The 10597-nt window shown below is 53.3% G+C and overlaps 1 protein-coding gene across 1 annotated transcript; it reads right to left on the minus strand.

Annotated features, from left to right (window-relative positions):
- Positions 1 to 547: 547 nt before the first annotated feature.
- On the minus strand, positions 548 to 8778 carry MAP2K3 (mitogen-activated protein kinase kinase 3). Its single transcript, XM_010719602.3, has 10 exons — positions 8676 to 8778; positions 8362 to 8425; positions 6842 to 6890; positions 4838 to 4951; positions 4483 to 4602; positions 3937 to 4053; positions 3746 to 3797; positions 2876 to 3003; positions 1996 to 2073; positions 548 to 720 (listed from the first exon to the last, which is right to left on the minus strand). Exons 1-10 carry the CDS (start codon positions 8728 to 8730, stop codon positions 577 to 579), a joined length of 921 nt encoding a protein of 306 aa, XP_010717904.1. The 5' UTR covers positions 8731 to 8778; the 3' UTR covers positions 548 to 576.
- Between the last annotated feature and the right edge of the window lie 1819 nt (positions 8779 to 10597).

The following is a 10597-nucleotide window of genomic DNA, read 5'->3' on the forward strand; positions in this document are numbered from 1 at the left end:
CCTCCATATGTGGTCTATCAGGAGGAACCTCCCCTTCCCCAATCACACCTCACTTTGGGCGGGCAGCACCCACTCCTCTCCCTCTGAGCTGAACCACGTAGCCCTGAAGCCCCCAGGAAGGGAACCACAAGACAGATTTGGGATATTGCCAAACCCAGAAGCATGCAGCACTTCTGGGAAGGAGAGGAGGTGGCTTCCCACCCCCCCATCCCAGGGCTTGGTGGTACAGAAGCAGAGAGAACCTGAGGGGAACAGCTCCTGCATGTGGAGCCCACAAAACCACAAACCAGGTTCACCCAGAGGCACCCAGATGCTGCCAGAGGGCTGTTCCATCACCACACTTGCCAGAAACCACCAACACTTGAGCAGCACCAATGGTAAAACGGGAAGAGAAACCTCTGTGCCTTCCAAGCAGCCTGGATGAGTCACACTGAGAACAAAACCCCTTTGGGCAACAAAACCCATTCCCACTGAAGCAGATACACCAGCTCAGCACGATAAGGAGGGGAGAAACAGCCTCTAAAGCCAACCCCAGCCCCACACTTTGCTCACACACCAGCCCAGCCTCTGCCACACTCACCACTGTGCTGTGAAGTCCACGAACTCCTTGGAGAAGCGCTCAGCAGGCAGCTGGGGTGAGGGCTCCTCCACCACCTGCTTGAGCTGCTGGAACGGGGTGCCCCAGGACTCGTAGGGGAAGCGGAGGATGGCCAACTCGATCTGGGGACAGGGACACTGTGAGACACCAGGGCTGCCCCACATCAGAGGCTGCACAAGTGCAGGTTCAAGATGAAAAGCCTCCCTCCTAACAAACCATTTTCAATTTGGGTCATACTATCTTTCCCCCTCCCCCCCACTCCCCCACTTTTTAAATACAAAGACCTAGAGGTAAAAAATACTTCCTTTTGAGGCCTGCTCAGCAAACTAATGCATTTACAGGAAGCAGACAAATATATGTAAAAGAGGGTTATTTAAAAAGATAATCAAAGCAGCATAGATGCTACTTCTTCAGCACTGGCTTCTGGAGTGCTCTTCTCAACACAACTGGCCCTTGGGCTGCAGGCTGTATGACCTAGGCACAGAGAGATCCATGAGCCCAAGAGAAAGCAAGTTTAGAATATAACTTAAGATGATCTTTATCAAACTGCTGCAGCTAACCCTGCTCCATCATCCATTCCAGCAGGAAAAAGTCCATCACAGCTCTTGGGCATCTCAGGCCAAGGGATGGGATGTGAGAAATGAATAAAGCTAGGATCAGCCCTGCAGCTCAGTAGCCCTAAATAGGGCTAAGTCTTCAATCAAACTCCTCCAGAAATAAGTAAACAAAATAGGAGGTCAGCCCAGAAGGAAGATATTTATAGGGACTGAGGTTGGGGCTCCATCCAGCTGCAGGCTGGCAGGCTTTCAGTAAAATCCCCTCTCCCATCCAGTGCTGGAAGAGTTCAGGTTTCGTCATTGCCACAGTTTCCCATCCCACAGCTTCCTGCACCTCAGATCAGAGCTGGAGCTGATTGCTTTTGCAGCAAGCACAGCTCTGCTCTGCACAGCACGGGGATACCAAGAGGGAGTATTTGTCAGAAATCTGTGCAGCACACACAGATGCAAGGAGACAGCGTCCAAAACAAAGGTCACAACTAAAAAGGTGCAGGAAAACCTTAGGGAAATAGTCTAAGCAAGAGATGTAGTCTCCTGGAAAGCAGAACTGTTCCCAGGCAGCATTCCCTTTGAGCCAGCAGCTGGGATTTCCTTTGTCCCCCCATGCTAGAAGACTTCAGCTGCTTTCTGAGAGATCCATTTCTTGCAGGAGGCAGAAGAACCATCCTGAGCAGCTGCAATTTTGGAACTGAAAGCATTTCCCCTTCCTGTTGGCTGCTGTGAGCTGCCCCACAGGCAAGGCTGCTGCTAACCACACACACCACCTCAAGGTTGGAGCCCCCAGCGCAGACCACAGCCCACCCCCAGCATCACAGTGCTGGCACCCGCCCTCTGCCTTACCATTGTGATCCCCAGACTCCAGACATCCGACTTCACATTGTAGCCCTTCTGGTTCAGCTCAGGATTTATTCTTTCTGGCTGCAAAAGCAAAACGGAAGATATTACAGTTCTATCTCGTTTTCACAGTGCAAACCACACACAGTCGATCTCTGGCTCCAAAACCCAGGTTGGGTAGATTCCCCTGGCTCACATCCCCACGAAGGCAGGGTTTGAGGTTACATCTGCAAGCACCAGTGAGTGCCCTGTCCCACTCCATATCACCTCCACGAGCACTCCCCTCCCCTATATCATCCCTGCAGTAGGGTGCCTGCCCCAGGAGCAGGAGTTCCCCCACACCAGTGCCATGGATTGCAGATGAGATGATCCTACCAAGGAAAGCCTCAGCCATTTTCTAGCCGAGAGCAGCTCTCCAACCCAATAGGGTGGGTTGATAGTTGGATTAGATAATCTTAGTGATCTTTTCCAGCCTTAACGATTGTATGATTCCACCCACCACAACCAGCACCAGCCAGGCTTTCACCCTTTTGTGAAAGAAAGAGGGCACAAGAAGAGTCTGCTGCAACATGGACACAAATAGGGCAGCGGTGGAGTCCCCATCCCTGGAGGTATTCCAGAACCATGGAGGGACAGAGTTTGGTATCATGGTGGGATGGGTTGGCACTGGTGATCTCAGAAGTCTTCTCCAACCTTAATGATTTTGAGTCTATTAAACAGCAGGGCTTACAGGGAGGGAAATCCCATCCTTGGAGGGCACTGCTGAGTCAGGAAACCCAGAACACACTTTCAACCTCAGGACAGAGGTGAACCAAGACCAGTTTCTAAGCAGCAGCAGCAGCCTTCTCAAGGTGAGGCTGGATGGATTGCACATAAGCACACTTACAGCCATGTACGGTTTGCAGCCAGCATCCATTGTCTTCGCCACTGAGTCCACCAAGTAGCCACTGATCCCAAAGTCACACATTTTCACATGTCCCTCCTTGTTGATGAGCACGTTGGAAGGTTTCACATCTACAACAAAGAACATGAGAGAACAGATGGGGCCTTTGTAGAGGTATCATGGGGCCTGGGATAGCACAAGGGACTCCCTGATGACCCTGATGAGAAGGAATGGGAGGGATGGCAGTGGAAAAAACAGGAACAATCCCCCCCACTCTGGCCCTTATGCAGTCGAAATAAAATGCTAAGCTTTACACAGAACACGCAGTTCCTTGGGAGCAATTTATGTACCAAACACAGCCTTGAAAACTCAACCAAGCTCTCAGAACAGCTCGTCTCAGGCCCATCGTGACCTGTGCACAAGTACATGACAAACTGTGTTAAGATGAAGAGCAGGACCTGGTTGTTATGATGCCTATCAGTGATTTGTGAGGTCTTCTTCAGTTCTTCCCTTGCCAGAACAACCCAGCTAGGAAGGGTATGCAATTTTGTCCCTAAGTGCTGCCTGCAATGCATCTCAGTACTCAGAGACAGAGATGCCTACAGAAATATAGACAGCAAAGAATTCAGTCATTATATCCAACCCCTCATGTAGAAAGGAGAAAGAGAACATTAAGTAAGCAGATGCATGAAGGATACACCTCTGAAAAAGGCCTGGGGCATCTAAGTGTGTCCACCATAGCCCCAAGTGCCACCAGATCCAACTGTAGGAGTTCCAGAGGCACACATCACACATCTCCTTGGAAGGAGCCTTCCCATAACATATTGCAAGGCTGGCACTGCAGCACACTACATGAATCCCACCAGCACCCACCTCTATGGATTACAGACAGTTTACTGTGCAGATGCTCCAGAGCTCGTACAATCTGCAGACAAAGAGAGCAGGAGAGCACCATTAGCCACACGTAGCTCAGCACTCAGCAAATCCCAGTAGGAGTGCAAACCACAGAGCATGAGGAGTGCACAAAGCTCAAGGGGGGGTGGGGGGGTGGCACAAGCACTCACAGACACAGCCATTTTTCCCAGAATGTCTTCTGGGATGGTTTTCTTCTTCTCCAGTACTTTCTTGTAGAATTTATCCAAGGAAGTGTCCATGAGCTCCATGCAGATCCACACATCACCCTGCGGGTAGAGAGAAAGTAGCTATAGGAAATTCTCCAACCCCCCCAGGAGCCAAAGGACACAGGGGGGGCAGACAGAGGGGCACCACACTTCCACCCAGGGCAATCTAACATCCCCATGGTGCAGCCACTGCCGACCACATACCAGCATGCACCTGATAACAATGGGCACTGATGTTGGGGTACCACCAACAGCACTCCCAACAGCCACATCCAAGAGTTTCCTGCTTGAAATCCAGCCCAGTGCCAACATGCTTGGGCACCTGTTGTTGCAGCATGGAAGGAGACCTGCTGCCTCCTGCAACAGCTGGGCTTTGTACCACCTCAACCAGCCCACTTTGGCTGTAGGAAACAGAAGTGGTTTGAGACAGTTTTGTGCATTCAGAGGACACACACAGACCCAAGGAACTGTGCAACAGTAGCCTCTCACCTCTCGGAATAGGGCTCCGTAGAAAGTGACAGTGTAGAAGCAGTCAACTGTCCTCATGGAGATATCCAAGTCCATCAACAGCCTCTTCTGCTCCTGAGTGTTCACTGTGGCACGAATCCTCTGAGGAAAAATTAAGAAAAAAAAGGTTTTGATGTAGGTGGAGTTCTGTAGCCAACACAACCCCCAGAGATGCCCAGATGACCTCTTCCAAACAACACCATAATGGATGACACCACCTAAGTGCAACATTGGGCTGCATGGGGACACAGGAGGGTACCAAATCAACAAGCCCCCCATCTCTGTCCCCATTCTGCCCCACAGCCCCTCTGCCCCACCAGGAGGAAGCCATCCTCACCTTCACAGCCATGATGGTGCCACTCTGAGCGTGCCTCACTTTCTCCACCACACCATAGGCCCCCCGGCCCAGCTCTGAAATAGTCACCAGGTCATCAGCTTCCACCTCAAAGTTCTGTAAGGAGAAAGGTAACAAAAATAATAATAAATTTAAAAAAAAAAAATCAGGCAGGACACACTTATTGTAAAGGCAAAGTTCACTGCTTGCACTTCAGCCATACAGAGCACGCCCAAACCACAGCACCTACAGGATCCCAGCAGCCCACCATGCTTAGAGCAGATGGATGTATTTTTGGCTCCTTTGGGGCTCACTGAATACCCCTTTTAAGCTAGAGATTGGGATTTGCCAAAGGGCACAATGTCACTGGAAGAGGCCCAAGGCTCAGTGCCTCTCTGCCAGTGAGTTTCTGCACATCCCACAGCCAAGTTCCCCCCAACACACGTTGCCCTGTAATTGTCTGTTCTGCTGGGCAGGGCATACGCTGCTGGAGTGAGACATGGGCTATTTTTGGAGGCTGCATTCATCGCTCTTAATAAGTTACAGACCTCCTTTCAACCAGGCAGGACTTCATCCAGCCTGAAGCTTCCCTCCGGTCCCAGGGAACAAAAATAACACTGGGATGCTGCTACTGGGTCAGTTTGGCAAAGGGTGGGAAAAGCACTGCACAGCATTGGAAGCAGTGTTGCACCCAGAGCAGAAGGGCAGCAGCTAGCCACCAGCCCCACTAATTTGGGCCAGATGGGAATGGTGGGTAGCTGAGGGAGGTCTGGGGCTGAGCTCAGCAGGAAGCTATGCTGCATGGCACAGGGAAGTGGATCCAATGGGACTATGGGACTCATGCAGCCCCTACCTCACTGCCCTGGGCAGAGGCACAGTGCAGGCTTACAGCTCCTGCAAGGGCCTCCAGGAAGAACCTAGTGGTGCTTTTCAGGACATGTGTTCTATGACTGTTCCCGGGCATTGTGTTTTTGTTCCTGGCATTTACCCGCAGGCTTCCCCAGACACTGGCAGTTCCCAGCACACTCCAGGAACCAGCACAGCCCTGCCCAGCTGCAGAGAGAACCAACAGAACAGAATCCCACACTGTACCCCTTACCCTCTGCTCTGCATGGAGTAGACAGACCCGCAGTCACCCTTCATCTCACAACCCAAAGCTGCCCCTGTACCCACCTCTCCTCCATCCCATGTTGTGTTGTTCTGAAGCACCCAGAGCAAACCTGAGCTGCAGATCTCAGGGCAGGCAGAGCATAGATGCAGAACCCCTCAGAACTGCACTGCAGGGAGGGCACAGCCTGCAGAGCTGTCCCCAGGCTGCAGCTCTCCCACTGCACACTCTGCACACAGGCTGCTGCACATAGTCTCTCCCAAAGCCATTAATACACACAACAACAGCTAGAACACAACACCAGCAGCAGGGCTGCTCCCTGCACCCACCCTGGGCTGCTTCTCTCCCCTCAAAACCTAAAACCTTACACTAAGGATGGGACTGACCCAACACCCTGTATTTTTAGGTTGCTTACAGCCCCAGGAGAGCCTGTAACAAGAGAATGAAATAAAAGGGAGGCGGCAGCTATTTCTAGCAGTGTTTTTCATCAGGCAGCTTGGAAAAGATTTGGAGAGGAGCTCTGAGCCCAGCTTCTGGTGGGATGCCAGCAGCAACAGGGACAAAGGGGACGTGGGCTGGGACAGCAGGGCACAGCCAGGCTGGGTAAGGGTGAGAACGCTGCCAAGGGAGCAGGATCCCACTAAGGGCAAAGCCTCACCCCACACGTGCCTATCTCCCTGATGCTCTCAATACTGGCACAAACCCACAGCCAACAGGGGAAAGGTCCCCTGCTTGAGGACACCTCATCCCCCTCCAAAGATGCATCCCATGAGGACACACTGGAGCTTAAAGGATGCTTGGGATCACAAAGATCCAATCTGACAAGCTGTCATGGCAGTGTGATCCATGCTACTCTCATACAGAAGGCAAGCAGAATTGGAAGCAACATCGACACGTACTTTGTCTCCAATGGTGATGAAGGTTCTGGAGTCCAAGTTCCTTGGCGGCCTGCAAAAAGAGAGGGAATCAGAAAGAAGCACAACCTCAAAACCCCCTTCTCCAGTGCCAGGTTTCGTGTGCCCCCAGGTGCTTTCGGCCACTGCTTCCCACATTGCGTTGTTATGGGTGCACACCAGCCCCCTCCAAACACTCTCAAAGGCTTTCATCGAGCCACCACCACCCACAGAGCCAGCAGGAGCCCAGGGAGCAGCGAGGTGAGGCTGCATCAAAGCTATGAAACCGTCCCCATGCGGGGAGAGGAGCAGCTGTCGTGTTTTGACAGGCAGGTGTTGTAACAGCACAGCCACGTCGCCCCAAACACGCCTAGGAAACAACAGGTAATTCCTCTGCACTGAGTCATTTGTGTACACTTGACAGCCTGTTCCAGGCAGCCTGGCATGTGGAGCAGCCAGCAGCGTCACACTTTGCACAACACCATGTAGGCAAAAGTCTTCCTTTATGGATTTTTCCCCTCCTCATGGCTTCCAATTCCCCCCTATTGTCAGTATGGGATTTAAGGCACACATTGTCCTTTTGATCCTTCTGCCCCTCTCCTGTGCTCAACTCCTCTGACGCTATCAGCTGGGAACTGGGCAATCTGCTCATCATCTTCGCTCCCATCAGAGCACTGCAGCAGCTTCAAGGAAGTGCTCAGGCTTGCAGCAAAAGCATTGGCACTGTGCAAATATTTGCAATGTGCCTTGAAAAGTGCAGAGAAAAGGAATGGTGGGGGCCCAGAACCAGTCTGAACAGGAGTGCTCTGGGCATGCAAGCACCCTGCAAACTGCAGCTGACATCTGCTCCAGGGGAAACTCAGACACAGAGGGAGACGGCTCTGCATGCAGGACTCTGTCTACACACCAGGCTGTGGGCTGTTAACAGGGAGCTCCTTGCTCCAGGCAATCTGCCCTGCTTGGGGATTCAGGGATGTGCCCCCAGTGAGGGATTCACTGCTCCCCCAGAGCTCTGTGGCTCTCTGGAGAGAGCAGAGCTTGGTGGTGGAGATGCATCACAGAGGAAGAATTTCAGCCATCTGCTTTTTGTCAAACCTAGCACTGCCACTCTGGTCCTGCCCCCCCACACAGCATAACAACGTACCAACAAGCAGCAGCAAACAGGGATTTCAGAGAAATCCCAGTGCCTGAAATGCAGTCAGGCACCAGCCCCAAGCACAGCAGGGGGAACAACAAGGCTTCCACATCCTCCTTGCACCAACATAGGTTCACATAGGCCAAGGCACTGAGCAGGGGATGCCACCAGCTGGGGGCAGGGGCTACTCTGCTGCACCCAGCACCTTCACCCCTGCTCCTGCTGCAGGCCCTGCAGACAGCTCTCAGAGGCACACAGAATCTGTGTGTGCAATTCTTTCTCATCGTTGAGAAGCCAGAGCTCCAGTTGAAAAACCCCAACCAGCTGATGTGTATGGTAACACTTTTTATGGCCACATGGCCTGAGACTGGCTGCAGGAGCAGGCACTTACGTGGTGTTGACAGGGGGCTGCTTGATGGGAGGACATGTTATCCTCAGCTTCTTCTTGCCCTTCACTGCAAGAGAAGATGCACACGTAAGCAATGGGCGTTTTTAAAGCCTTCCTTTCTTCTGACATCCCCACAACTGCAGCCATCAGGCCCAGGGCTGCAGCACACTTCTGCAGCTCTCACACCCTGCCCTGCTTCCAGCCACCCCCACAGGAGTCTTCACCCCCTGTGGCCATTAAGTTTCCTCTTTTGGGGGGATTTCAATTGTTGACAGTTAGGAGACAGGTTGGAACTGCTCTGTCTGTTGGGCACTCGCCTGGTTTGTGTGGTTCCAGGGATCCCTTGGAATCTGGAAGAGAGCAGGGAGACATCGGGTCAGTCTTCACAGTCCGAAGAACTCAATACAAACCATACATCCCTTATGGTGCCAGACAGGAGCAGAGGAACATGCTATGAGGTAGCTGGCACCCAGTCCTGTCCTGGGCTGCACAGCCACCAGATCTCCCCATGCCATGGCTGTGCCCAGGGCCATGACAGCACCCCAATGTGCTCCCAGCATATCCCACTTTGGGAAGCACTGATCCATTTCTCAGCACACTCCCAGCTGGGCAAGAAAGGGACAGATCCTGTGAGTATGCTGCAGGAGGCAGGGAAGCAGCCAGCTCTGCTCTGTGCCATCAGGACAACAGCCAACAAGCCTCACATCCAGCAACTGGCAGCTCTGACCCTGAGAGGGAACACCCCATGTGACACCAAGGGGAACCACAGGCAGGAGCTGATAGCCACAACAGTAGGATCAGTGCGCACAGGTTGAGACCTTGCACTGAAGCAGGAAGGAGCTGGAGCCCTGCTCTGCTGACCCACAGGGATATGGGGTTGCTGTGGTTTGCAGCACCAGCCCAAGAGCCCCGCAAGTCCTTTGTGCGTCTCAGCACCTGCTCCATGAGGCTGCTCCCAATTCCATACCCAGCTGGGATGGGACAGGGAGCTATAAATAGGCCTGCACTGCAAAATACCTGGCTGTGCAAACACAAAGTGCAGCCAAATGCAAGATGCTGCCCTCTGGCTCAGCAGTGCCTTCCCTTCCTGCAGCCAGGGCAGGGCACAGAGCTGGGACATGGGGCTGCAGCTTCCTCCTGCAGCCAGTGGGAGGGAGAGCTCCGCAGGGCACACAATCCCATCCCAAGATGCAGACAATAGCATGCATGCATCACCCTATGGATGCAGAACTGCTAGATGCCCCCAAAACAACCCCAGGTTGGGTTCAGCAAGCATCTCCAACTCCTGCTGGCTCGATGCACCCCACACCCTGGGCAGCACCGAACATCCTCCATCTGCCTTCTCCCTTCACACCAAGCCCTGAAACACCCCCCATCCTGGCTGCTATTTTGCAGTATCTGTTTGCTCTCCCTCTCCCCAATTGCCATAGTAACCCCCAGCAGGAGCACAATGCTCCCTCTGTGCAGCTCCCTGACAGTGCTGGGTCAGAGCATAGCGGTGACTCACGCAGGGGGAGCAGCATCCACGCCGTGCCAGAGGCTGCAGCATCAGCCCCACGGATTGGGGTCACAGGGAGCTCAAGGTTGGGATCCATGCACACACCCTTACACACACAGCATCTGCAAGCATGGGTGAGTAGCTCTGTGCAGGATGGGGAGATCCCCTGTGCAAAACCTCTGCACCACACAGGAGGATCGCAATGTCTCTGTACATCGGTCATGCCCCATGAAGCAGAGCTCACACTTTGCTGTAAGGAGGGCCTCGTGCAGCCCCAAAGCACTGCCCTATGCTTTGCAGCACCACTTTGCAGGGCCAGCAGCATTCCCTTCCCCGTGGTTGTGCCCGGTCCCCAAAAGCATTTCCTATAGCTGCTAAAGCACGGGCTAGAAAACCCACCTCAGCACACCAGCCCACACCAAAATAAAATACACCACTCTCCTTCTGGGATGCTGCTCCCAAGCCCTCGGGAGCCAAAGCAGGGATGCATCTTGCTGCTCTCCCTGTACCCACCACAGCACCCCACATACCTGCAGTCCCAACCCCATCCCACTACCCAGCTCCATGCCCACCACCAGAGGAACGCTGCGCAGTGGGACGGGCACAGCACGACCTTGCAATTCAATCCCAGTGTCCCTGCAGGCAGCTGCTCCCTACTCCCCAGCAGCTGCCAGCTCCCAGCACCTCCCTCCCACGGCTGGGATGAGGAGAATGCTCTCCATCGCCTGTAAGCAAGGGGAT

This window comes from Meleagris gallopavo, chromosome 16 (genome assembly GCF_000146605.3).
Source record: "Meleagris gallopavo isolate NT-WF06-2002-E0010 breed Aviagen turkey brand Nicholas breeding stock chromosome 16, Turkey_5.1, whole genome shotgun sequence".
NCBI lineage: Eukaryota > Metazoa > Chordata > Aves > Galliformes > Phasianidae > Meleagris > Meleagris gallopavo.

Excerpts from the sequence above, each read along its gene's own strand:
- MAP2K3 (XM_010719602.3), bottom strand. The coding sequence starts at position 8,730 with ATGTCTCCCTGCTCTCTTCCAGATTCCAAGGGATCCCTGGAACCACAC. Across the intron at positions 8,426-8,675 it reads CCTGGAACCACACAAACCAG|TGAAGGGCAAGAAGAAGCTG; the intron begins GCGAGTGCCCAA and ends CTTCTCTTGCAG. Across the intron at positions 721-1,995 it reads GGAGTCTGGGGATCACAATG|ATCGAGTTGGCCATCCTCCG; the intron begins GTAAGGCAGAGG and ends CCCTGTCCCCAG.